This window comes from Varroa jacobsoni, unplaced genomic scaffold (genome assembly GCF_002532875.2).
Source record: "Varroa jacobsoni isolate VJ856 unplaced genomic scaffold, vjacob_1.0 scaffold_914, whole genome shotgun sequence".
Classification (NCBI taxonomy): domain Eukaryota; kingdom Metazoa; phylum Arthropoda; class Arachnida; order Mesostigmata; family Varroidae; genus Varroa; species Varroa jacobsoni.
In genome coordinates, this window is record NW_019213816.1 from 420,055 (window position 1) to 447,599 (window position 27,545).

General features: G+C 38.9%; 3 protein-coding genes across 7 annotated transcripts; 1 reads left to right on the forward strand and 2 right to left on the reverse strand.

Moving 5' to 3' along the window:
* Positions 1–9,657: 9,657 nt before the first annotated feature.
* Positions 9,658–12,371, reverse strand: Polr3G (RNA polymerase III subunit G). Of its 2 annotated transcripts, XM_086970253.1 has the most exons (6): positions 12,248–12,358; positions 11,915–12,083; positions 11,256–11,421; positions 10,979–11,079; positions 10,577–10,704; positions 9,658–10,419 (listed from the first exon to the last, which is right to left on the reverse strand). In XM_086970253.1, exons 3-6 carry the CDS (start codon positions 11,400–11,402, stop codon positions 10,157–10,159), a joined length of 639 nt encoding a protein of 212 aa, XP_086826379.1. In that variant the 5' UTR covers positions 11,403–11,421; positions 11,915–12,083; positions 12,248–12,358; the 3' UTR covers positions 9,658–10,156. The 2 variants fall into 2 exon arrangements, with proteins under 2 accessions (XP_086826379.1, XP_022696929.1); XM_022841194.2 differs by lacking the exon at positions 11,915–12,083 and having other exon boundaries at positions 12,248–12,371.
* Positions 12,372–12,727: 356 nt separating this feature from the next.
* On the forward strand, positions 12,728–21,912 carry ACOX1 (acyl-CoA oxidase 1). 2 transcript variants are annotated; one of them, XM_022841189.2, is made up of 12 exons: positions 12,728–13,490; positions 16,149–16,293; positions 16,904–17,060; positions 17,422–17,542; positions 17,771–17,955; positions 18,084–18,304; positions 18,715–18,940; positions 19,150–19,334; positions 19,463–19,632; positions 20,043–20,146; positions 20,301–20,390; positions 20,588–21,912. In XM_022841189.2, exons 1-12 carry the CDS (start codon positions 13,364–13,366, stop codon positions 20,843–20,845), a joined length of 1,989 nt encoding a protein of 662 aa, XP_022696924.1. In that variant the 5' UTR covers positions 12,728–13,363; the 3' UTR covers positions 20,846–21,912. The 2 variants fall into 2 exon arrangements, with proteins under 2 accessions (XP_022696924.1, XP_022696925.1); XM_022841190.2 differs by lacking the exons at positions 16,149–16,293; positions 16,904–17,060 and having other exon boundaries at positions 12,732–13,490.
* LOC111264925 (uncharacterized) lies at positions 21,441–27,119 on the reverse strand. 3 transcript variants are annotated; one of them, XM_022841191.2, is made up of 5 exons: positions 26,059–27,113; positions 25,679–25,793; positions 24,030–24,173; positions 23,276–23,490; positions 21,441–22,870 (listed from the first exon to the last, which is right to left on the reverse strand). In XM_022841191.2, exons 1-5 carry the CDS (start codon positions 26,062–26,064, stop codon positions 22,661–22,663), a joined length of 690 nt encoding a protein of 229 aa, XP_022696926.1. In that variant the 5' UTR covers positions 26,065–27,113; the 3' UTR covers positions 21,441–22,660. The 3 variants fall into 3 exon arrangements, with proteins under 3 accessions (XP_022696926.1, XP_022696927.1, XP_022696928.1); XM_022841192.2 differs by having other exon boundaries at positions 25,679–25,878; XM_022841193.2 differs by lacking the exon at positions 25,679–25,793 and having other exon boundaries at positions 26,059–27,119.
* Between the last annotated feature and the right edge of the window lie 426 nt (positions 27,120–27,545).

Here is a 27,545-nt window from a genome sequence, read left to right on the forward strand (position 1 = left end):
AATCAACCTTAAAGTTAATAAAAAGCTACAAAAGTTGACGTTAGGATGGAATTTTTGAAGTTCCATTTTTTTTTACGGCTTTGCGCCTACGAAACGACAGTCCAATCGGTTATTTAGTAATTTTAATGAAAAAAAATAATAGCTCTAATATATCCAGCAATGTACTTTTTAATATCGTATATATAATACATATCCATCATGACTAATAGCACAGTTAACATGCTCCATATTGAAGAATCTTTCCAAATAAAGAAACAACAACCAGACGGGCACTCAAAAGATGCCGAAACGATTCATATTGTGGAAGCCTTTTCCCGACAGTTTTAGTAGCCGATATTGTTCCCAAAAAAATCAGAAAGTTTTATTAGAGCAGGTCGAAGATAGTTTTAATGACAACTTCTGAAAGACGTATTACGCTTTCAAGCTCACCGCCAGCTATGCGTTTTGAGGGGCAAGAAACATTGTTTAATGCTTCTCGTTTGTCACCATCGTCAACAGCCACTAATAATCGTACTACGTAATCAGGATATTTACGGTGATATCGACATTTTTTTCTTGGTAGGTAGGCCTTGACAGTAGTAGAAGTTACAAAAAATTATTAGGATCGGGTCAAAACAAGTCTGCAAACACAGCTCTCATATATTGTTTTTTAGGGAAGTTATACGTAGTTATTCCAACAAATTCACTTTCGAATATCCATTTGACTACCTGATCGCAGAGAATGCAAAGGCTAACAGTGATACGCTACGCCAACTGTCAAAGGACCTAGGTTAGCAGCGTGAAGGACGAAGTCATTAACGAAGACAAATGCTATTGCATGACCGATAAACGAAGCACTAAAGATTTGTGTACAGAAAAGGGGCTGTCAAAGTAAATATGTATCAGTCTGAAGTGTATTTAAACAGATTTATGACTGAGGAACGAATGACCGCATGTGCACACCTAGATTGGTGAACTATTATTATCTTTACCTGGCTCTTGCGGGTTTACTCTGCTTAGGTTACAGTCAGTGTGTGAAAATACCCTCTCTCCTGACTTTTTGGTACTGTTTACCCATATGATATTGTTGTTGTTTAAAATCGCCGGCATCTTGGTTAACTTTTTCTCTTACTTAATAACGTTTACATCCGGTCTGCAAAGATTGAAAATAAAAAACAAAGACCAAGGTTCCCCGCCGACTTTCGATTCACCGATGAACCTCGGCTGCCCCTACGGGAAAACTACCGGATGCACAAATCTACTTCAAATGAAGAGATACGGTTTCCTTAACTTCGTCTTTGACCTCCATCACCATAACATCGACTGAATCACGGCGCCTTTGGTCAGAGCGATAGAAAAAGATTTCCTGTAGCTTCTATTGGTCCCATGAGATAGCTATCGCGTTTTCCTTTACGTCTTACTCATAGCTTGAGGCTACTTAACTGAGTCAAGAGTAAGAGATTTTTCAAACGCCTTTTTCCGCGGTAGTTCAAACCTTGTAATTGAATTCAAAACATGTTACGCCCTCGATACCAATAAAAGTAAATCATTGCAGCTAGGCTACATTGATTTTACATGGCTAATATTTTCGAGTTTTGCCGAAACAACAACAACCGTTCGAATGATCTAGTTCGCTTCTGGGGCTGTTCCTTTGCACGTAATTCGGTTTATAAGACTTCCGGATCGGCCAAAGTATGGAAGACACGAAGTCACCCGGCATGGTTTTTAGCTTCGTTCTTTTTACAGGAGTCTCTCTTGATTTCTTTGCCCCGCTCCTCCCCTTTTGTTCGCCCGGGCCGGCTTTCCCCATTTCCGAATCGAGCACACGACAGCTGTTGCTCTCAGTTGGTTTCTTGCCATCCACGGGTGTCCCCACGGTTGCTAGCAATTGGTCCAAATAGCTTTGCTTTGAGAATTGCCGTTATAAAGCTAGGCTATACCCGGTTTAAATTGTATGTGTCTACACAGCAAAAGCATATACACATTAACACGGCAAGGGCCATATTGGAGCACATATTTTTTTTTGGAACAATTAGACTTCGATGAATTCGGGGGTGTCACAGCTGGTTAGGTCTTGCGTCAATGCGTATTTTTACCCCTTACAACCGCTCTCATGGCGATCCCACAATAGCCGTCGATGGGGAAGTCTCTTCCGCCGCAGTGACCACTGCCAACTCGACCAACAAGCTAGGTGTCTCTTCTTTCTCTCAACGCAATATAAAACAACGACAACAATGAGACAACAAGCAACTATCGAGTTCAGTTTTGGTTCTTGGCAAAGCCTACAGCCTCTATCTACCAGTATCTCGCAAGACTCAGAGAGCGTAAGGCCTCGTAGATATGCGACTGTTAACCAACTTTAGGACATAATGGCGAGGCAACGCGCGCCCAACGTCGCGGCTACCTGCTCGAGGAACCAGTTGCCGCTTTAATTAGCATAATACAATTATAGTAGTATTCTTACCCATGTTGGCTATAACAGCTTGACTCATAACAAAGTAAGTTTAGTGTCATAATTTATCAGTTGGTGTTTTGACCACACATAATAAACAATATAAAAAAACATCAACCGAACCCCAACGCTTGATTTAACCGAGTACAGTAGTTGCGTATTGATTTTCTACTAACAAACAATCACCGATGTTTCGAAAGCATCTACTGACATTGCTCTGCCCGTCTCATCTGGTACAAATGAAAAAAAAAACACGTTTGGACTGTCTAGTGCACGCTGGGTCACCGCTGTGTTCACTGCATCAATAGCTAAAAAGGTTTTACTGCTAATCTCTATGAGTCGGCTCTGTGCGATGTCCAGGTGGTAATGGAAGGGGTCAGAATCGCAGTAGTATTACGGAACCGAAACTTGTCATTATTGCCAGCGAAAAGTAATCAAATCAGATTTTCGAATGTCGGTTTCAGAATGCACACAAAAGCCTATGAAACTACAACACATGATCAGATTTTAGAAACATTTTTCGCTTGAGACCTGCCATTTATGTGTAGGAAGATACATACAACATATTATTTGTACGGAATCAATGTCGACCTGTGAACCCGCAGAAGTACATCCACACGCTTAAGCATACCTGCGCCACGCTTGCGTCGCAAGCTTTCAGCGAAATAATAAAAGTAGTGAGCTTTTTTATCGCAGAGAGCTTGTATTTTTTTGAAGAGATGGACGCATGCCTCGTGTCGTCGTTTTCCCTGGCACAAGGGTGTTCTCTAAACAACCAACTATAACTAGCATCCTACAATTCTTTCGAATTTGCTTCTAGTCGCTGTAGCGTGTATAGACCAGATTCAAAGTGAGGCAGTTTTTTAATTATTAGTTATTAATTAGGTTCGATGAACTTGACTGTTAGACCGATTTATATGTTAGTTAGAAAAAAAAATGACGACGCTTTTCATTTTTCACACTTCTTGCAATGAACTATGAATGATCTATTTGTAAATCTAGAGAGTAGTACCGTCACCATATTATTTGATTTACCGAATCAATCAGCCCCGACATCTCTGTCGTTGCATTGTACTATCGGCCGTGCAATCAAACTAGCATAATTTCCTTGAGTGAGGAAGTATTATAAAGAGCGAAAAACACGGAACATTTATTTATTTAGACGGAATAAGGTTTAGTATGGATCTCTGTCTTGTTCAACAATTCCATTTCGTAAACTAACAACAATCGCAGGCTCAATATTGGAGGTAGGTACCGGAATCTCGAATGATCACATATCGTTGTTTTAACATCATATGCCCACGACATCGCATTATATAACTGTTACTAGACATAGACATTAGAAGCTAGTAGGATTATTTTTTGTACATTATTGTAGGTCGTTATTCATCTTCGCCTGTAAACTGCGCACACGATGTAACCTATATAAAGGTCGTAAAAGACTTAGGCACGCATGCAGTAAAGTAAGAGGTAGCGTTACAAATATATATATATATGGCTATGATCTCCAGAAAAAATACTGGCTCTTACTTCGTTCAACTTCTGTATATTAACAGCGGAACGCCATATATCTCATATAAAGCAGCTAAGCTTAGGTATTGTAATTTTAGGCTCGACGTTTCGGTAATTTTTTATTGAGCAAACCCTTTTGCTAGGATATGACAATATGACATTGTACCAAATACGTATAATGTCATACTGTGATGTCCTTATCCGGGTTCTCAGACAGGGAGTTTACTAAATAGTAAATAACTAAGATGTCAAACTTGAATTGCTATACATAAGTTTAATTGCTTCGTATATAATGCATAGCGCTCTGGCATTGCATAATCAGTCCTACTCACATAGTTGATTTCTACAGTATTTAGGCGTACAGCACCTTCTGAGAGACTCGCTTTAAATAACCACAATAAATTGCCAGAAACGGTAGCACTACTCTCAAAGAACCTTTGTGACATGGCGTAAACGAGATTTTCCTGGTTTACCCATTTCCCAATCTTGTACGTGAAGGGCACGGCCGGAAATTAAATCGATTTTCGGACACAGCTAGTCCGCCACGACTTTTGGTTCCGCTGGGAAGCCCCAAAAAAATAGCAACGACAACAACATGAGGTTGCAACAGGAAAAAGGCTTAATAATGCTAATAATGCTACTTTTAATAATCGAATTTAACGGAACAAATGGCGAGTACAAATTTTGTTGCTATCTAATTCACTTTAAATTACGAGTGGTAATTAAGCTTTGAGCGTATAGGCATATTTGCGTATCTAGACGGAATGTACGTTGCTAAGTGGGTTGAAACCAACATTGGATGTTCCTTTGCTCAATCCAGGACATACTTAAGGTAAGGCGATAAGGCCCGGCATTGTAATCAAGCTTTTCATCGTCGTGCCAACTGTTCACGAATCTCTTGAAGAACCCGAGATAGCGGACTCCATTCATTGTTTCATTTACGGCGAGCATCTCACATCAGCACACACGACCTATGATGTCCACTACAAGTGGTACCATCACCTTACCTCCGAATTTACTCGACACTGCCGTTTCTCGAACTCAATCTCCTTCTAGAGCCATTGTCTTGCCTGGTTTCTCTAATGGAAAAGGTTAGCCTACACCTTGTCTACGCAGACTCTATGTTCAAAGTGGGTTTTCTATTAATTACATTTCTGCAAATTGCACATGGAATACACCACGTGTATTTCTACGCGGCCTGGAGTGAATTTGAAAGACCCTTTTTTAACTCAGTTTCCCTATTTGCAGTAGTTGAATTAAATCTCTTATAAACATTACTTGCGAAATGCCAATTTTAGGCAACAGGGTTCTTAGACTTCACGTTCTGCTTTCGTAGAAAGTCTTATTGGCTGCGGCAATGCGTCCTTCGGGTGTCGATATATAGTCATGCCTAGCTGGCCTTCAATTTTTCAGCGTCGATTTTTGAAACGACTTCACCATTTACGCTATATGTTTTCGCTTAATGTCCCTTGCCTAATGTCTTCATCAATCTTCGATAAATTCCCACATTACTGTGGCCTTCGAAAAACAGAAATTTCACCACTGAATGCAAATGCTTTTAATTGAAAGATATTTTTCTTTTTGAATTTATTTTTCTGAATTTAATTCAACCGATTTTTCATCCATAGATTTCTAGAAGACTCTACATGCTAGCCGGGTTTCATCTATTGGCATTGCGAAGTTAAGAACTTATTCGATTTCAAAGTTCGCCGAATTTGCATGTGACAATTTTTATATTAGGTTGGAATGAAAATCACCAAGCTTTTTTACAAAATAAAAAACACCACATTTTTTTACTCATGTAACAGAAACTTATTATGTTTTGCATCTTTTTTCATTATACATAACTTTCGGCCATTTTCCACCAGTGATGTATGCGGTCTTGCCAAGAGGCAGTAGGTTTCCTCCCAAAGCTTTGTGAAGTTTTTTTTCTCTTGCATAGCTAGGTTGACTCGATGCCATTTGGTTAAACAGATGTGCCGATTATCTGTCTAGTTCGTAGAAAGCAATTTCCAGTAAATCAAGCCCTCGAAGTTCCATTAAGCGCAAAGTATACCTTTTTGTGGGTAAAGATTTGGCTTTGTGGGACTTCGGGCTTTGGCTTTCCTCTCGGATCCACCCATACCAATCATGGACGCGGGTTGATGTACGGACAACACTTCTCATCACCGGCGACAACTCTGTAAATAAAACGGTCCTTGTAACCGCGTGATGTTCAATATCAATCGAGATGTTGAGATGTAGCGTTAAGTCGTGACTCCTCGTTCCATTCGGAAAATTCATGTGGTACCCAACCTTCTGTGTAAACAAAAAGGACTTAAAGTGGTTAACAACGGTTGTATGTCTGCAACCCATCTTGGCTAATTTCCAAGTTGTTTGTCGGCCGTCTTCCCTCAAAAATCCTTTCACATTATCTACCAGCTCAAGGGGCATTCTTTAGGCCTAACATATTATTTTCAGACTTGGCAAACCACTTTCGAGCAGTTCTTGTAGCACCATCGCCATTACCGTATACAACGCAAATAGCCTGGGCTGTTTCGGCAGCGTTTTGGCCTTAACGAAATGCATAGTTTAAGATTTAATGAAAAATGTGTTTTTCTTCCATCTGGAGCATACATTTTTGGGAAATCCTTTTGAGTCGAAGTTGTACACTTTCAATGTCTAGGTCTGGATGAATGCAGATTATAGTATACTATAGCTAATAGCAGCTTCATTGGAAATTTTCTAGGAGCTATATATTGACCGCACAGGCTGACTAGTTCCAATAAAATCCTGCTTCGAATGCTGATTCAACTGCTGTTTCAAGTCCAGATAGTCTACGTATACTACGCTTTGTAAATTTTTTCATGCTGCTTTAACTGGTATATCATAAATTAACTGTCTGAAGTTTTACGTCGGACACCTGAGCTGTTAGACATTGCTTCGGAAGGTTGGTTTCTTCCAACATGAAATGAGGTGAAATCGTAGCTGCTATGGTGTACAAAGCGTACACAGCGTTATTTGCTTACGGGTGATGTCTACATCTACCTTTCCAGAAGAAAGCATGTGTGATAAATGGCTGCTAGTGCTGATGGTGAGTGAACGGCGGAATGATATTGGCTAGTCTTCTCCATAAAGATGCGCAGTCAGTGTTGATATCCGCCATCGTTCTTTTGAAGGAGGCAGCAACCAACTCGGAGGACAAGATTTGTCCATCAAACGAAACGCATCGGCCATCAAAACGAAGTCAGCGAATATATGCTGATTTGGCAGAAAGGCGTAAGTAAACACTTTTTCATTGTTAGTGCAATTGGCATTTATAAAATCTTTCGAACTGTTTCCTCATGTATGTGTCTTTTGAACAATTTTATATCAAACGTTTTATTATATAGCATAGCATATCAAAACTAGGCTATCATATTATACACGCTAGTATAAAACAATTTTAGACATATTTACATATAAATATGCTTGAAGCCTTTCATTATGATATCATTTTCATTTAAGGCATCCAACCTGAGATATAATTCTCAAACTAGGAATTTACGTTTTTTTTTTTTTACAAATCTACAAAGAGCTTCCTTACATGTGTGTAATCCTCGAAAGCTGGTTGCTCGATTTAGCACTTATCCAGATCGTATATTTATGTTCGTTTGTGAGATCTATATAAAAGAGTCCGAGACATCTTTAAGCAGTTGTTCACCTGAAGCTCCAGGGGCAAGGCAGGATAGGGGAGGGCGTACAACACTTTTCATGTCATCATCGATCTCCCTCACGGCGACGGATACGGTGTATGACGACATGACACTGTACAGTCACTTATGCTCTATGGCATCGTCCCATGCTCCTTTCTGACTACTGTTTCAAATGTTCTAATCTCTCCCTGCGAACAGAGACGAATTGTCTCTACCCCGTAGAGGGAAGTTAACAACGCGACAGGGTACGTCAAGCGCTGAGGACACCAACCTAACAAAGAAAAACACGTACTTATAAACTGAGTTTATATAACTCAGTTGTTAGAGTAAATAGTTGAAAGTACTAAAATGTTCACATTGGCTGAAACGCTTAGTTTTTCTAGTGCACCTCAATACTTCGTTAATCTATTGTGATGAAACTAACAATTATCCATCGATAGTAGCTTGTTGCGGGGAATTTGTGCTGACGTAGGTCCTCGTCTATTAAAAACATTAAGCAACACTGCGCACTTGCTAATAATAGAAAGTTCATAAGGTATAATACAAGTTGTCCATGAAGTATTTCTCTTGCTCGATAAGCGCTTTAAATCACCATCTTTACTTTTCTAGTTTCATAGTGCGAGGTAACCGTAACTGCCTTATCATTTGTATCACTTAAAACATGTAGTTTATTGTTGTATTTCAATCATTACTACTTGCTGCTGAGTAATAGAGATATACCATACTGTATTCACTCCAGTTTACTACCTATATATTTACCAGCTTGCATTCTATGCTATTATTTGTAACAACAGATGCATTCGCATCGTTTATTTTTTTACACAGAACTTACATTAGCAATAGCCATACTAAAAAAGCATTACTTGCGACACAGATAGTTTCAAGGGCTCTTAGTGAAATTTCACAACCTGAAAGACGCTTTCCAATTTGTTCTAAAGCATCACCCAATGAACAATGAAAATGAAGAGTAGTATACATTATCTAAGGCTTGGGGTAAAGTTCCACCTTAAAAGAAAGCATCTTTTAACTTACCTTTTGTCCGTGAACAGATCAGCGGAAAACCAATCATATATAGAACCAGGCCTCACCGAATCAAAGAAAATAAATGGGCATTCAGTTTCGTTAAATATGCGTCTTTTTTTTTAAATAAATAAACTTTAGGCGCTAAATGATCATCTTTCAAACCAAAATATTATACATTTACTTCCAAAAAACTAAAAAAGGTACCTTTGGGTACTATGTGGGAGAAAATACTTCTGCATCATATCACAGCTTAGATGTATGTTCCTACGTTGCTGAATCGGTTGTTTATTGATTTAGATTAGATTAGACATAGTACAGGGCATATTTGCCATTACCATTAACGTATGCCGAACTCAGCACAATCGTTTAATGACACAATCCTATTCATTACCTTAAAAACCATTAAAGCGCCATCAAAATCCGTATTTGAAGTTAGTTTTTTAGATAGCGCTAAATTGGGAATTACTGAATTAACTATAGCGCGCACAAACATGTCTATATGCTATGCTCGAACATGATCTTTTAATGAACAACTCATTAAAAATTTTTAGACAAAATGGTCAAAAATTGTCTCAATTTGACATGATTTGTTGTGTGAGTAATTCCTTGTTGAAGTTTTACATTGTTGTTGCGAGTTAAATAATGTTAGGAAGCAATTTTTAGCCTACTGCGAAAGTAAAGCAGTCTTTTAACACTTAAATATTTAAAACTATGGTAACATCACGTAGTTGACAAGTTGTTAAACGTTCATCTTTCCTACATTTTTAAACCTACATTTAAAAAAAATTCAAAATAAGTTTTTAACGTTTGCAAGCTAACTTTAACGAAATATAACCTTTTTGGAACTAACTGTCATTACTGAAAAGAGACTTATTCAGAAAAATTAGAAATCAGAAACCGCGCCCCTTGCTAGAATTTTTATTTTGCCATCCGCTTATTTAGGAGTGTTTGGATGCCAAGTTTCGGACGTCACTTGTTTGGGCACACATCTGCACAATACGTATACATAAAGTACAATTTTTTTTTTTTACTTACGCAATTGAACTTTTATTTTATAACCGTCATATTATTTTTTTGCACTTGAAAAAAATCAGTATTTCAAGACATTGCGCGCGAGTATTTGATTTCTGTAAATCGAATATGCCACCACTATGTCTATTTTGGGCAGGCTACTTATACGTTTACTCGTATCAGCTGGACGTTACGTACCTTGTAGAGCTAACCTAGTACTATCCTTGATGCAGACCGTTGTACAGTTAATTTTATCGTCTCTCTAGATGTATGTATCACAGGCAGACGCTCAATATAAAAAAGTGGAAAGCGCCTATAACTCACCACGTTATCGGTTAATCTAGACTTTGCCGGTACAGAAACATAAAAAAGTTAACTCAGATTGTTTACATTTACGACAAACTGTATCACTACGCACTTAGTTGTGGTCCTGGCTTATAGCTACCATATTCGACGTCTCGTCACACGACTTATTTGATTCTTTATAAACTCATATGCTTGTCGACTAGAACACGGCCCCTTCCTCGAGCGCATCGTCATCGGGATCAAGGAAGTTTTCTCCATTATCGAAGTAGGTGTCGGCGTAATCGTCATCGACATTTTCGTCAGCGTCCTCCGCGTCGTCGCCTCCTTCTGCATCAACGTCTTCGCCGTCCTCGGCCGCATCTTCGCCTTCAAGATTTGTTTGATTCCCTACTGCAGCAGCAGCGGCTGCTTCGGATTCTTCTTTCTCGCGATCCTCAGATAACACTTTATCCAAATTGATCTCTATAAATGACGAAAACAACAGTGCATGAGGCTTAATGTGAGTGCACTGATATTCAATAAAAGCGAAACTCGTGTTTATCGCTGTCTTGTACATATCTAATTGACTTCCCTGAATCTATAAGATAAGCACATAAGCTACAAGTTACTGTGAACTTACCTTTTGCTCTAGCTGTAGCAGACTTCTTTTTAGGACGAGATGTGCACAAAACGGAGGGAAATAACTCTTTACGGTAGTTGTAACGTTTACCGGCCTGAGCTAGCGCCTCATCCAATTGATCTGAGTACCTAAAATTTCAATTAAATGAATTTAATAATAACATGTTCTTATCTACACAGCATGCATCCAAACAGACTTTAAACCCACAATGTCATACTATGCTTATAATAACAAGGTACTATCACAAAGTGCACAGACAAAATCACACAAGGAATCATATTATCGCAAAACTGTCAAAAACGAGTTTATTCGATAATATAATAGAAAAATAAATTGCAGTTCGAAAGAAGTCCGGATATGCATGTAACGAAAACAGGTTTTCGACAATGTGACAAGACGTACCTTTCAATAGGCGGTTTTTCTTCCGCGACACGGATATGGAATGCGTCCTCGCGAACCTCAATTCTGACACGGTCATATATATCAGTAATCGTTGTCATTTCCTGAAATATCACTGACAATCTAGTGATTAGAACATTATTTGATGTTGAAAATGGAAACCACGATAAACGAAAAAATTACTATATGTACATGCTGTTGAAAATAAATTTTAATAGCACTCCATTTTACGGACAAAACGTGGAATAAACTAAGATCTTATTACCTGTGTAATACTAACCTCATCAAGCGGTGCGGGCACAGGCTTAACCTTTACTGGTGGATAGAGTGGCGGAGGAGCCGTCTGGATCTGTGGCAAACTTTCACCGCGACCAAAACCTAATCGGGCGGCATCGATGGTCGATGATGGCTTTGGCTTCGAACCCATTAGTAGCACAACACGCCGGCTTAAACAGTAACAATGGGAGTAATTATTACTTAGTGGCTGCAAGAAAGTATGTCAATATATGGGACCACATACCCGCTTCTGTTTTTATGTAATTAACGAGAACAAAGTTAATTTAACCCACATACCACTGTTTTGGTATGATCTATCAAGTCCTTGCATAAGGTGGGCGTACGTAATGTTCGATAATTGCTCCTGCGAAAAGCCACCCCGTTTGGGCTGTGGTTTTGAACTTCTGTTGTTGTATGGTTTTGAGAATACTAACAAACTTTTAAATGGTTGGTAGACACAGGCTGTCATAACATTAGTAGTTTATATAAGTAAAACAATTACTTAGTGCATCCTGCATAAGTTATGAGTTGTCAACAATTTCACATAACTACACTTTCAGAAACAATCACAATATACAACGTAAGTCTTAATTTCTCACGCACCACAGAAGGCTACTACGAGCTAAACGATTGTTGATATATTGCGCGAATACTTAGCCTTACCATGGCTCTGTGTTTCAAGTTTTACGTCCGGTATCGCCGTTAGGATTTCCATCAGACGGCTGGTTCCCAGCCAGAAACAAAGTCGGTCTGTGCCCGGGTTCGAACCCAGATCACAGCGTGTCCCCAAGATTATCAGGCAAATACGTTACCCACCAAGCTATCACGGGGCCTAGTTAGGACAAACAAAATATATGTCGGCCGCCGTCATCTAACAGGCTCGACCTCTGGTAGTGCAAGATCCTCGTAAATATATCTTAAAATGTACTCAACTTTACAAAAAGTAGCTTCTCTTTGGCTACGCACGCCCTGTTACCATCATTTGAATGTGCTTACCTTATTTGACTTGAACGTTATTTAGTTTTGGTTCTTACTCTAAGTTGTTTGAAACAGTTACACATTTCAGCTGGTGGTGAGTTCGATTTCTCTTGTATAGCAGACGACCGGTGAGTAGGAAACTAAACAAAGCCCCTCGCTCAATTGGGAAAGTTCACTTGCACTGGGGCGGCTGGGACTCGCAAATGTCAAGAGAGTCCCAATTCTTGTTTTGTTTGAATGAAAGCTGGGCTCCCTCTCCGCAACTGATATCGATCCAGTATCTACATGTGGACACCTGTGAGGTTGCTGTCTTGAGCAACAGGAAAGGAACATCTCGCTCTTTATGCTATTATCAGTCCTGGAGTTCCTCTTAATGCTACAGTTTCTGCCGCCTCTGCTATCATATGTTCGACGGTGAATATCCTCCTCCTCGCCGCTTTCGCCCAACTTTGTTATGTAGCCGTCGGTCGGCTCTGTCAGCGGTCGCAAAACCAAAACTCAGCAGGTGCTATATAAAACGCTTCCTACCTGCTGAGGCAAGTTCCCGTTTGTTGCTTGCAAAGAGAAATTTATTGCTATAGTTGAGTGAGTTTGCAAGACGAGTGGTGAGTGCCTGCGATCATTACTGATTGCTGTGTTAGTGAATATTTTTGGCGGCTGGACTTGACATACTGAAGAAAAGAGTTGGTAAAGTCCGGCTTCTTAATTTGCCGCGAAGAGCGGAAGTTGTAGCAGAAGACGACGTGGATTGTGCTTCGTGGCAGTGCTGCTTTCAGCTACTCGTTTAGTTCTGCTCACGTATATTTCGCACAGGGGTGATTTAACTTGACTGACAATCGTATATGCAGGCAGGCAGGCAGGCAGATATACATAGCCGTAACGAGGAAGAGGTGAAGCTCACGAACGCTACACACATCTAAATGCCGGTAGTGGCATTGTATGATCTGTGCATTGACAGTTAGCTATAGGAGAAATCTATTAACGGAGGCTCGGTGCAGATACAGGTGATCTACTAATTCGTAGATATTTAACTTTCCGTGAAGTGTGGTGAACTATTAACTAGAAAGCCAAAGTTGTAGGTTTTATTTATTTATTTATTTCACATTCGCATCGGCTCATCAGAGTTTGGACGAGATGAACAGAAAGCGACCCGTGTGCGAAGAGTTGGTAAAGGAACGCTCTAAGGCAACTTTCAACACCCAGGAGCTAACTTATCTACTTGATGGCGGAAAGGAGAAAACTCAACGTAGGAAAGAGCTTGGTAAGCGTCGTTCGTTTTTTGAAATATATAAATGTCTCGTGGATTTAATGTATGGCTAAACTAATCTCTCTAAATATGTATGTTGTATCAGCAAAGGTTAATAAATGAAATTCGATGTATATTTAAGTACAGAAAATACTGTGTTTGGAAGAACTATGCATGCCATCATTGACTAGATTTCTGACTACCATCATCTCTGGAATTCATTCGTTTTGTTCGTTTAAAGATAAACGCCTTTTAAACAACTTAATTTTGATAACACAGGTCAATTGTTAGGCGCGTAAACTTACTCAATTATCAACAAATGCCAAGCTTAAATCTCAGCTTCCACGGGTGTCTCAATTTATAGCAACGCATTAGGACATGTTACATGTTTGGTCAGCAAAACACGGAGCGATTCTTAGATCTTCGGAGTACAAGTAGTGATCATTGAAACCACCTTATATATGTAAGTGGTTAACTCCAGGTGCTAGAAGTGGTGTTCAACATAGTCCCTAAAGAAGTTGTTTGCTGGGCCGTCTTATGCGGCAAGGATCTGGCAAAATTTTAACTTTGGCCATGTAAATTTCCATCTACGGGCAGTGAGATGAGCAGTGATACGTGCATAGGCTTGCTGAAGGTACAATTGTTTACTTAACTTTCTTTACCATAATTGGCTTTTGACACGATATAACATTGCGTGGACAGATTTTAGTCCAGTCAATACACATGGCACCAGTAAACATCTTGGAATTGGTCGCTTTTTCTGGTAACGTCAAAAGTTTGGTTAAGCCTAGTAATAGATAAGTTCTGCAAAATCTATTGCGACAGATAACCGGTTCGCATGATAAAAAATTCAAGCCGCGAGGACTTTGGTTTATTTCGAAGTGGATTAGGGTGGAAAAATATCTTGTGAAGGTCGTTCGTCGCCAGGGCTGCGTTTCTACGTGCCAACGTTGACCTATGCAATGTTTTGATTGAGCACCATCTTTCCAACATTTTCCATGCGGGACTCGGAAGCAAAGTACACATTAGGTAGGTGGTTCGATTGTTCTATGACGATGAAAACGCAACACAAACAACTAGTGGATTAAACAACGGATGTATCCAACAACCGAAGAGAAAGACAGGCCAATGTTTCATAATCCTAGTGAACCGGACCTATCTTATCTCTGGTTGGTAGACTCATGGCTTGTCTACCATCCAACGATTCTAAAAATTATAGACAATTATGCCAATTATTAGAACAGATCATCCGTGCCTGCATCCAATCATAACTATTACTGAACTGAAACATTATCCAGTATTTTACATGTATGATACTTACAGACGGTAAATGCCTTCAATATTGTTATTATGATCGGTGGAGAGCGTGCCATAGGCAAAGGATGCCCTGAAGTATCACCATAAAAGCCAACCAAACTTTTTTAGTTACAAAATAATGTAAGCCAGTTCTGTATCTCACTTTCATGTAGATAATACGGCGCGTGTCAATATGGCCGCGCAACTTTTAAACATGCTATGAGATAATTCCGTCGATAATATACTCCCGTAATAGGATCATCGACAAGAGATTAGTGTAGTTCTTAATAACGTTTCGTTTCTAAACGCAAGAAAACACAGGGTCGTTTGTGATCAGAAAAAAAAAAACAGAAATACAGATAACTAAAGTTACACATTTAGTCATCTGTATTTCTGTTGATCCCTTCTGCTATATCATGTTCTGCTCGCTTGACTCAAACTCAAAATAAAATTTATATTCTTGGACCCTATAAAGCTAGATGTGCATGTATTTCATCGGCAACATCAAACCTTTTAACCTTTAAGTATCGCTACTCTATGGCACATTTTTGAAAGCTTGTGAGATCTCGGCCCCAGTGCTAAGCCAATAGGCTTTCGTCCCACGAGCAATGGAAAACCCGTCCGTTAGATGCGGTAATGATTACTTATCGAGGTTACTGCAAGCCAAGATGGTGAGCTTCCGAATGGTCGGTCATTGGAAGAAACGTTAAGTGCCTGCGAAGGATATTCCATGGCAGGCTTTCGCAAGCTTTAAATTCAACCAACAACTATACGTACTGCGATTTTATTTACGCTCCACAGTGTATAATACACCCTGCATTATGAATGGAAGATGTGCTTAAACTGTAGACACAATGACGTAGTATACTATAGTAAGAAAACCAATGTCCTATTTGTGTTAGAAAAGAGAATACTACACTCTGTTACACAGGTCTGCATTTAACCTAACTAAAAAACTAACTTAGGAATATGTGTGGTTAGGCTGATTCGTTTTTGTGTAAGAAACGATGCTTAATCTTAGTACCGGACGTTAAACTTGTAAGCACTTATTATGTGTACATGTTCGCCGTTTTGTTGTTCTAGATGGCGTATTTAGCGTTTTGTTTGCTTGCGGTATTCATTATATAAGTATGCTTTAAGGAAGATCCGTTTATCCTTGTGAATCGCAGGCCACTCACGGAACTGACGTTTTCGTCCGTTTAAAGCAAAATTTCATACTTTTGTATTGTGTGTCGAAGACCTCTTAGAGCAGCCAGATTAATCTTAATGTGATTTAGAACAAACCTGCAATACCTGTCTTATGTCAGTACTTTGGCATAAATCTTTCTTTCATCAATCCAACTCACTTGCTTATCTTGCGGGTTATGCTACTTGCAGAAAAACTTTTTCATGATGACCCACAATTCCACGATCAAGTTCCATCGGTTTATCTCTCACACGAAGAGGCGTACGAAAATGCGCTTAGTAAAACACTGAAAATCTACCAAAAGGCGCTCGATCTATCTGACCCTCGCGAGATCTTGTAAGTTCAAGAAATGGCTTTTTCTCATTAATATCTTTAACTGATTGAAGTGAAAATTATCCGAAAGTGTTTCCGCGAAAGAAAAGAAGATCCGTTCTGTCATCTGATCAGACTGATCTTTTAATCAGTCAACTGTAACACAGCATGAAGATGCTTTTATTATGACTCAGTTGTGCCCTGTACATTACTCTGTAGTACCATCTACTGATTTGATGTATATGTGTGCGTATAGGTACAAATTTCCGCAATCCAGTAGGTATAACGGTTCGCGGCCATGGAACTTTTTGCGTTGTTCGCTTCCTTGCTTTCGCTGAATGATCGAAAAGCTACTTTTGTTGTGCAGAGCAACGGGGTCACGAAACATCAGTCACAGCCACTAAAACGATGACTCTAAACACATGAACAAATGAGCACGGCTCCCCGTTTACCTCAGCAACGTTTGATAATCATATGTTTAAGTACATAATTTGACCTTATTACATCAACATTTTGTTTTGCTGCTTATATAAACCATTCGTTCGTTTCCGGTTGTTTTCTCGTATTGTGCCTATCACCCATCATCATTGTCATCGTCGTCATATTTCTCTCATATGTTGTAACAACGGATCAGGACGGTGGCAGATGCTATTTTGCACGATGCGACACCAGTTCACGTTCACTTCGTTATGTTCGTGCCCGCTCTTATGGGCCACGCCTCCGAAGAGCAGCAGGCTCGCTGGTTACCGGACGCACTCACTATGAGAATCATTGGCTCATACGCGCAAACTGTTAGTAATGAAACCCTATCGTATTCAATGATTAACGCCATTCAAGCTAAATATGTGTCGACCGTTCTACCCTTAATTAAAAAATGTTTGTGATCAGTTTTATTAAATAAGTCAGTGTAGTGTTTAATGAAGCGTTATACATTTTTATTACCAAAAGCTAGACAACTGATGTTTTACAAGTTAGCGTATCTAGTGAAGAACGTCGTTTATGACGTCGAGGCAGGCTCTAGAAGTAATTACAATTAATTAATTAATTAATTAAGTAAGACAATGAATTAATTGTCCTAGCTTCTACCGTTATCTGCCTGGCAGTTATTGTAACCTATTACGATGCTTTTCTCTGCGCTTACCATTTATCTAGGAACTGGGTCATGGAACATTTATTCGTGGTTTGGAAACGACCGCTACTTACGATGAAGAGACACAAGAGTTCGTCCTGGAGACGCCTAAACTGTCTTCAATAAAGTGGTGGCCAGGAAGCCGTGAGCATCAGTTTATTGTAGATAAACAAAGAATACGGATTACTAAATATGCCATAAAAAATGGCGCTTGGCCTAGACTTTCTTAAATACTTATTAGCATCACTATGTCACTAGCATTTTATTAATCTTATTCGGTTTCGTATTGCCATGCATCTTACACATTTGATACTAATTGATTAATTAAAAAAAAAACTTATTCGAAACGAACTTTTTTTTTCACGAGCACAGTCGGTAAAACGGCAAACCACGCGGTTGTCATGGCTAAGTTGTACACCAAAGGGGAAGGTCATGGAATTCATCCGTTTATGGTGCAGCTCCGAAATTTAGAAACTCACGAACCGTTGCCAGGTATCAACGTTGGAGAGATTGGACCCAAGATGGGTCTGCGTTCAGCCGACAACGGGTTCCTTAAGGTAGATGAATATTCAATGATGCTCTTCTGAAAAGATTTAAACCAGAAAGATAATTTATTTCTGCATACTAAACTCCAGTTTTCAACAAATTAAGGTGTCTAACTATTGGTGTGTCTTTACTCAAATAGCTCGATAAGGTACGTATTCCCCGTGAAAACATGTTGATGAAAAACGCGCAGATCTCCCCTGACGGCACTTATCACAAGCCGGCTTCGGATAAGCTTAATTACGGTACAATGGTATTCGTACGAGTCCTTCTGCTCGATATGCTTGCGTTCAACATTTCAAGGGCTGTCACGATTGCTACACGATACTCCGCTGTCCGTAGACAATCAGAAATTGTTGCTGGGTAAGTGCATAGTGAGACGGATATCAAACCAGAGAATAATCGTAATAATACAGATGCCTAACCTATACTTTACAAAAATGTCTACTGTGTGTTGGCTTCATTTTACGGAGTCTGTGAAACAACCAGACTCTAAGAGGGACATGTTAAAGATTAATCCAAAAAATAAACCAAATATCATTTCATCTACACTGGAAATATCGTTTTTTTTGAATTTTGAAGCCTTCAATCTTGGAAACGGATGAGATGCGCTATTTAAGTGTATGAAGTAACAATGGGATGCATATCTCAACAATTTCAGAATACATTTTGGAATAAATTTTAAGGTAATTATATAAGAGGTTTAATTTTTTGGTGCTTTTTCTAATACCTAACCATAGGTTCAAATACGTTTTTGTTTATTCTTCTCGTAGAGCTGGTGAGACACAGATCCTCGACTACCAAGCACAACGTTATAAGTTGTTCCCTCTGATCGCATTGTCTCATGTACTTCGCGGCATGTTCGCCATTCTTATGGAGATGTATAAACAAGCCAATACCGATCTTGAGCGTGGAGTCCTCGACACGCTTCCTGAATTGCACGCTATCTCATCTGGACTCAAGGCACTTTGCTCAGACATGGCTTCGAGGGGCATTGAGGTACAGAACGGTGGATGTAGCCTGAGATAAAAAAAATACTGAACATACACTACTGTGTAGCAGTTTAGTCCCTATAACTTAGTAGAAGTTAGTCTTATCTTCAAATAGTATCTCAGAAGAAGTGTAAGGGTAATGATTTCTTATATATACCATTGTGCGTATTAAAAGCCGCCTTTCATTAATGACATTACATGATGAATGGGTTGCAGACCTGCCGACTGGCGTGCGGCGGACATGGCTACCTTCTGGTCTCTGGCCTTCCTCGTCTATATGCAACGACCGTTGCAGCTTGTACCTATGAGGGTGAAAACACCGTCCTTTATTTGCAAACTTCGAGGTTCCTTCTGAAGTGCCTCACGGGACAGCATAAGCTTGGAGATTCTTCGCAGCTCAAGTAAAACTAAATATGTTCAATAATATTAGACCCAATACGATATATCATTGAGGATTCTTAAATACAGTGCTACTTTGTTCGTGTCTTTATTTGTACGAACCCTTATTTCCTTCCTCTGATACAAGCAGATTCCTGTTAGATCCAAATGCGCCTTCGGTTACTCGTTTCAACACCGAGCTTTATGGTCTTGACGGAGCCTCGCATCTCGTTCAGTTCTATGCTGCTGCTGCTTATCGAGAGCTACGCTCTGTCGATACCAAACTGAAGAGACTACAGGAAACAGACAGTCTATCTGCTGGTGAGAGCCGCTATTGCTTCGGAGTTAGTGATCTCGCTTACTGCGAAGAGCTTGCGCTGATCCGCGCGAAATAGATCTTTGCCAGCCGTGAACGACGATGTAATATTTCGTTATCATTAATTACTACGTAATTAGGGGCCACCCGGTCTCAGTACTGCCTATTTAATTTTTAAACTTAATTCGTTCAGTTGTACATTGACCAGCCACTACTTGCCTAGCCTCTTCATGTATTACAGTTTATGCCGTGTTACTCGTATTGTAAAAATGTATAAATGTGCATATATTTACTCCAGGTAAGGGTGTCGTACATATCCATTTACATATTATCAACCAAGCCTAATTTCCACAATAATATGATTCTTTACCTTTTTGTTGTCTCTAATCATCGTCTAATGTTGGCTTCTCGGCAGATAACGCATGGAATTCGTCGCAGGTCGATCTATGTCGCGCAGCACAAGCATGCATCCAGTATTACCTCGCTAAAAACTACGTACAGTGGGTCTCACGCAGCCAGGTAGCTTTCCCATTCGCTTAACTGACATCGTGTACGATTGCATAGGCATGGCGAGATATAAAATGAATGAATGCCTATTATAAAAAAAAAAAACAAAACATTACAGAATGCGTTTTGAATAATGCAGATCGGGATCGTTACATTTTTCGTTTAGGTCACACCTGAACTCCGGCTTGTACTTGCTCAACTTGCCCAGCTGTATCTTCTTCACGGTATCTATGAGCACCATGGACGCTTTTTACAAGTAGGTGGCTGATGAAAGTGTTTTATGGTTTGTCTATTTGATTATACCAGTGTTTAATGTTCTAGGTTGTCAAAGCATATTTACTTTATGGAATATTCGTTTATTAGCAAATTCAATTTGTCCAGTATCTCCAGTCTTTTTAACTCTCGGTCCCAATTTTGCGTTCCTATTTTGTTTGAATAATCTTGCCTTTTCAGGTAGGCCTTTCTGCAGAAGATCTGACAGCAATCTCATCGTTGATAACGCGTCTTCTGGACGATCTTCGTCCAAATGCTGTGCCCTTGGTCGATTCATTCGATCTTCATGACATGGTCCTTGCCTCAGCTCTGGGATCATACGATGGACAAGTTTACGAAAGAATGTACGAATGCGCTCTTCAGGCGCCGCTAAACAGTAAACAAGTTGTAGACGCCTATGGAAAGTACCTTGAACCGCTATTTAAGAACAAGCTTTGAGCGCATAATGTAGCTAAATTTGTACCGCGTTGAGACTACGTCAAGAGAAGGACTTCAAGAAATAAACTGTTCCAGAAAGAAGCCCTATATAGGCAGTGCGTCATTAGTATTTTGAATCGAAGATAGCCATTTTATACCGTCAGGTTGAAACCATTACCACCCTAATTTGAAACATGACGTATTGAAATTGAAATATAGAATTTCCTAATGTCCAAAACTACAATGAAACGTCTCAAATGGTCTCTCAGATGGGTCGCTAATGCACATGAAGTTAGGCTGATCAATTATTGTACTGCGTTTTCAACAGTCTAAATAGACAAACTTGTACTTGAAACCTTCGCTCCCGACAGCAGAATGTTACGCTTCAATATAATCCACCTATTTCTTAAGGACAATCTTAATACTGCTGTATTAGGAAACAATGTGGCAAGAGAAACATTAGTATACTGAAGAATCTGGAGTTTTGCCTATGAGCATACGTAGCTTGAGTCGAGGCTTCCGTATTGTGGTATCGGTACATCTTCTGATTTATGTAATGATCTACTCATACACATCGTATTTATAAAATATTACGCTAATCAAAGACAACTAAAACTTAAGTTCACATTTTTATTCTTTGAAATGCCATTGATCGTAGAAGCAAACAGGTACTAAGAGACCGGGTAGTAATATATTGGCCAAAGTCACTGATGGTCGATATCCGGGATAAACAGTGTTCTAGAATAGACAAATTGAAACCGCAATTACTAAAAAAAACTTTCTATCAGTGTCAATTGAGAAGGAGTACTGGTTTGTACGGCATGTTGAAACGGAACATTTGTAATTGTACGTGCAAGTAAAAACAAATGCCAGAGCCATAATTCTGGACCGGTAGGTATGCCAATAAAACGTGAACAAAAATCAAAATGGCTGCATACAGTTATGTCTAAGAAAGTATAATACAACCAACAACTGTGCATTGTTATTAGATGTGGGGATGCGATGGTCCCTAATACTGCTGATTTAATTTCCTATGTGTACATGAACATCAATAAAGAAAAATATATTTTTGTTTTCCAAAAGTGGAACCAGTTGTCTTCTTTGTTTTTGTTGATATGTATGCAGATTACAAACTTTCTAAAAACGTGGTTAGGTCACTTACTTTGGTTGCTAATCTGTAAGGTTTCTCTGCTCATCCTACGGCGATTTTCTGAGAATTACTATTAATTATTCTCTTTTTACCCTAATATAGCTAAACAGTGATATGCCTTGAGTTCTACTCCATTGCAAGTCATTACGAAAAATTGCATCCTTGAAAAATATCACAAAAATATAGCCAAATTTGGAAAAGTGGTGCTGGAAAATGTTAATTGGATATATAATAGCTAGATAAAAACATTCCCCGGCATTATCGGTGCCATGGATTAGGCGGAGCTAAACGTTTGTTCTATACGTTTCTGCTAAAGGCGGGTTAGATTGTTCAAGCTCCACGCTGCAACATTTACATGTGTAGATGCTTCGTTGGGTTAAAAAAAAGACTTAATTATTCTGTAAATAAGCACTCCACATGCTATTTTTGTTAAGCGTTGCAACCTTTTATGCAAACGATTGATCTCAAGTATTGATCCACGTACGAATATTAAAAATGTATTTATGTACTAGAAGCAGTAGATATAGCCACAAGCGAATAATCCGATGCGTTCATGTTTTCATTGAGATACCAGAATGGAAACCATGCTTAAGATACTACTAGGGTTTCGATAGTCCTGTTATCTATTGGATATCAAAATATAAATTTAATAAACGTTCTCTTTTGGACAATCGCTGTCTTAGACACTATGACTTCTGTCGAAGAATTCCATCAGCGTCAGCATCAATGTGAACTTCCACGTGATCCTTTTTATGGTGATCTCTACCTTTATGATCTTTTCGATGATCATCACCGTTTCTATATTGGGTTTCTTCCGGACTATTCTTTCCTTTAGAACCGTTCTTTGTGTTCCTGCTGTCTTCATCACCATCGCCGCCAGTGGAATCGCTTCCCCTCTAAACGATTCCAATGTTCCGATGTTACAAACAATAAATTAGTTAGGACCATGATCAATCGCTTAATTGCAATACCAAATCAGCGAATGGATAAAGGACTTAAACCTATCCGTGGATGGGAAAGGTTATGATCGACTACCTTATTCTTGCGTAACTGGACGCTATGAAGACGTCGCCTAAGACTATATCCAACTATATTTCAAATTGATCATCTGAAATATAGCACTCACTATTACAGTTCGGTATTCTACTTATAGCTATGTACACATTATCAATAACAATCGCGATTACCTCAATGCAATACATATAATAGAGGAATTACCTATTATTATTATTTAGAGAACGTAGTTGAGGCGATCTCAGTATATGGTATTTTTTTGAATCAGCGGTACATGTCAGTGTTACCTTAGCTTGATCGTTAGTGCTTCCTCCTCCGTCTTTCTCGGTGGCATTTTTATTCTTGTCTTTTTCCTTTTTTTTAAATCGGAACATCCTGAGCAGCTTGCGTATTCGATATCTGAACGACAATTCTCTGCCCTCCTGTTCAAGAAGCGAATCCCACGATCCACGCTGTCGTTTTTCTTCCTCATGCTCAAATGTCTCTCGAACTTTATCCAAAGCTAAATTTATCAAATTATCATAATAAAATCTGATTATCGTTGCAAAACGAATTTGCATTTCTGTTTTCTTGCTGAGCACGGAGCCACCAAAACCTTTGTCACAGACACACTCTTCAAAATAAATAGGCAAGTTTCGTCTTGTCATAAGTAATACAAAATGTAAAGATTTTCCATTAATTAAGCGTATATTAAATATACCAGTAACTGTAGAGTTGAAAACTGCCGGCTTAGAATCTGATAGGAATATTATTTGTAAACCGGAAAGGTCTAAAATATTTTTTTTCGTAAAAATACTTATATTAATATAGCGAAAAGCAGTTTAGCTAAAGTTAGTCAGATTTTGTAGTGTTTTCCTATTGGTCCGACATAAATAAGATCGTTTAATTAGAGCATTGTAAGGCATGCTTATCAATCACCTACCTATTGTAAAGCATAAGCTTATTTCAAAAGAATGCTAATCAGTCTAGCCACATTTTAAAATTAATTAACGTCGTTGCCATCTAAATAGCTTATTGTCTTTAACAAGCCTATGGCACTACCTTTCAGAAATGTTAGGTCATCCATTGCAATTTTGTTAAGCTGTTTACGAAACTGTAGGGTCAACTCCCTCCGGTGACAATCGGCTTCAATCTCTTGTTTTGTTCGAGGCACACGGCACTTCATGAAGCAGCACATCACCACAACTGCAAATATTAACAAAGAGCGTTGGCACACTTTCAAGCAAACAAAAGGTGAGGCGTGTCTAAAGAGTTTAAAGAAAAATCCTTTGCAGTCTGTCGTCATCAAGAAAGGCATATTCGTCCTTTGCCAGCGCTTTCATCAACGATACTGCACTTTCTATTGAAAAAAAAGACGCTGAAATAAGCCGTTATTGCGTGTCAGCTCACCTCCTGTATTTTATGTAAATAACTCGCACTCCTATTTATAAAACAAACGAAAGAAAATTTATATAATATCTTCCATACGAATGTCAGAAATACCCTTTGCGGACATCTGCATACAGTAAAGGCTAGAGATAACGTTTTTCGACCATGATTTCATATTAGCACATATTTCTGAATGGCTATATAGTAATGGTTATATAAAATGCAGCATATTTAATCACAATACTCTGTAAATGTCTATCATGACGCGTACATAAACAGTAATCTATTCTCCACGTATCCGATTTCTACGTTAACTATTTGTGTTTACGAGAGTAAACAATTTTTCAATAACCTCATAATCCCGTGCATCTATAAGGGGAAATTATAGAAAAAGCTCAAGATTTAAAGGTTTCATTATGTAGTAGCGTATTTTTCGACGTGGCCAAGATTTTAGGTAGTTTTTACGCTGAAGCATTCCGAATAAAAGGACCTACAACTCCATAATTTCCCTTCTGAGCTATATATATTCATTAAAGTCGGTAGTGACTATTAGGATTTTTAAAAATTGATCATCTTACTTAATGGCTTGAAAATTTCAGAATAGTCCGACCCACTAACAAATGTGTTAGTGATGGCATATTTTTTAAAAAAAATCGGCGATCTGAAGCCGCTTTCATCGCGCAGGTAGAATCTGTATATTGACATACGACTACTTCGGTCAAAAAAGAGTAATCGAACCGGTCATCTTCGTAGGAAACGTAGCCAGAATAACGGTGCTAAATTGTAACCAGAGAAAAATCTGCGTAATTCGTCTGCATCCGATATGTCCTTTTTTGACTCTTAACTCTTTCAATATTTATTTGTTAGGGCTGAAATTTAACAGCGCCATTGGGTTCCTTAAGTACTAGTGATTCGGTAATAACGAACTTAAATGTAAAGCTTTGCAGCGAATTTATATTAAAATTTTAGCCGGGGATCTAATCTAGAGCGCTTTACTTATGATATTGTGTTGCTCGCAGAAGGTCTAAAGGGTTGAGGTCACCACCATGGAAAATACCCATACTTCTTGTTGATAGCCTTTGTCATTGTTTATTTACTGCTACTGTTTAACCTGTGGCTTCACATCGTTCCATTGGTATCGCATTAATATTATTAACTCTTATTTCAGTATATATACATATATATTGTAAGAGGCGATAAATATTGCACTGTATAACAGCATCCAGTTTACTTAAAACGTTTATATCAAAATGATAATAGTGTATAGTAATAATGTGAAGAAAACAATTTAGCTATATAATATAATACAGTAAATAACTCACTAACAACAGTTGCTCCTGCGCAGCTCATAAACATTAATTGCCAGACCCGAAAGCCGGCAATGACACTCTTTTCTAGCCAATCGCTTCCCACTTCCGGAACCACGGGCACGCATTCCTAAATGCAGGCCGTATTTATTAGCAGCGGCAGCAATGTAAGTGAGCAATTGCTTTCGAATGCAGTGATGATGACACTGAGGATGCTTCGTAGAAAAAAAAAATTAGGTTTGCACCTAGCGAAGTCATACAAAGCATGGATCACGTTTCTAGATGCAGATAGCCCATAGTTAGCAAATTCGACTGGGTACCAGGAAAAATCTTGTTTAAACGTCTAGTTTATGCATTGATGAAAAATACGCGAAGGCTTCATTAAAAATACTTACGGCCATTTCGGTGCTTGGTCTTCAGCGTTTTTGTTTCTAAACAAAGATTCCTAAAAACCAAGTTATATGATTAAGTGGAGCTATTCAGCCCATCCGGTTGGCTCAAGCTGAAATCACCCCACACCAACGGTATCCAGTACGAATAGACACACGTACATCGGTCTTTTTGTCAATATACGAATATACGATAGATTATGAGTGAAATATTTGGAGTAGCTAAAGGCCGGTCTTCGAAAACTTCATGCATATGGACTAAACATTACTCATTGTGAAGATCGCGCGAAATTTCATGAAACGAACTTAAGCTTCTTGTTATGCATTGTCTTTAGGTGGGAATAGAATTCCGTCGCGCTTTTCTTTTCGATGACTGAAAATAGTCCGGGAACATTGCGGCTTACGAATAAGAAGAGATCTGTCACCTATAGTCACCCTAAAATTGCGTTCCGATTAAGACATTTCAGTCACAGTAACAGTAGTGATGCAATCAGTCACAACATTTGGATAAATCATAAAATTAGGTCGACCATTATTTCGAATAAATCACTTCACATTAACAGTACGCTTAATATTGATAAACACTATTAGCGACAACGCTGCCCACTTGGAATAGTGCTCAACGCTGGGCAGAAAGAGCGTTTCACTGACTACCTCAAACAATCTGCTTCTTTAAGGGGCTGTCCTTGAACCCCTCGTGCCTTCCCTCACCCATGCTACACCCATCTGACTACCTACTGTTGTGGTCCGGAGTATTTAGGGAGCGTGAGGCCTCTTTGGTTTTCCTTGTCCACACAAGCGCCACCTTTGCGCTCGTCAATCAAATGTAGCTGTCACGTACTTCACCAATTTATTGATAAAAGCTTAATACATCTTCATAGTTGAACAAATACGACTTCCATTTTTCTGGTAGCCTATAAGCTATATCTGCTCTTGTGCAGGATTGGAAGCTTCATAATTCCAAGTAGGCATTATAAAGGCGGCATAATTCCTAGTACTCATACACAGAAACATACAATTATTTAGTGTGTTTCTGTAAGGACTCTTTTCCACAAATATCATTAAACTGATCCGTTAGACTTGATTTTACTATATAGGCGCGCTTCTGCACCCAGGCATAAGCTTTTTCACAATAAGCGTACTTTCCAGCAGTGTCTAATAATAGCATGTTTACTGTATCAGTTAATCAATGAATGATACCGACGATTATTTCTTATTATATTACATAAGATATTTCTGAACAAAATACTACATTTTTGATTGAGATCTCATATCGTTTAACAATGTTATATGAAAGTAAAGGCGAATAAAAATTTTATTATTGAATAACGAATATAACAACTAATGTGTTTTTCGTATATTTTATGAAAAGTATGTGGGTTGTGTCGCAATTTCTACGGCATTGGCGCAGCAAAATGTCTAGGTGGGGTAGGTTGTAACGGACACGCCCAGAGGGCAAAAGACGTAACACCTTCCTCGTCGGTTGCTTTACG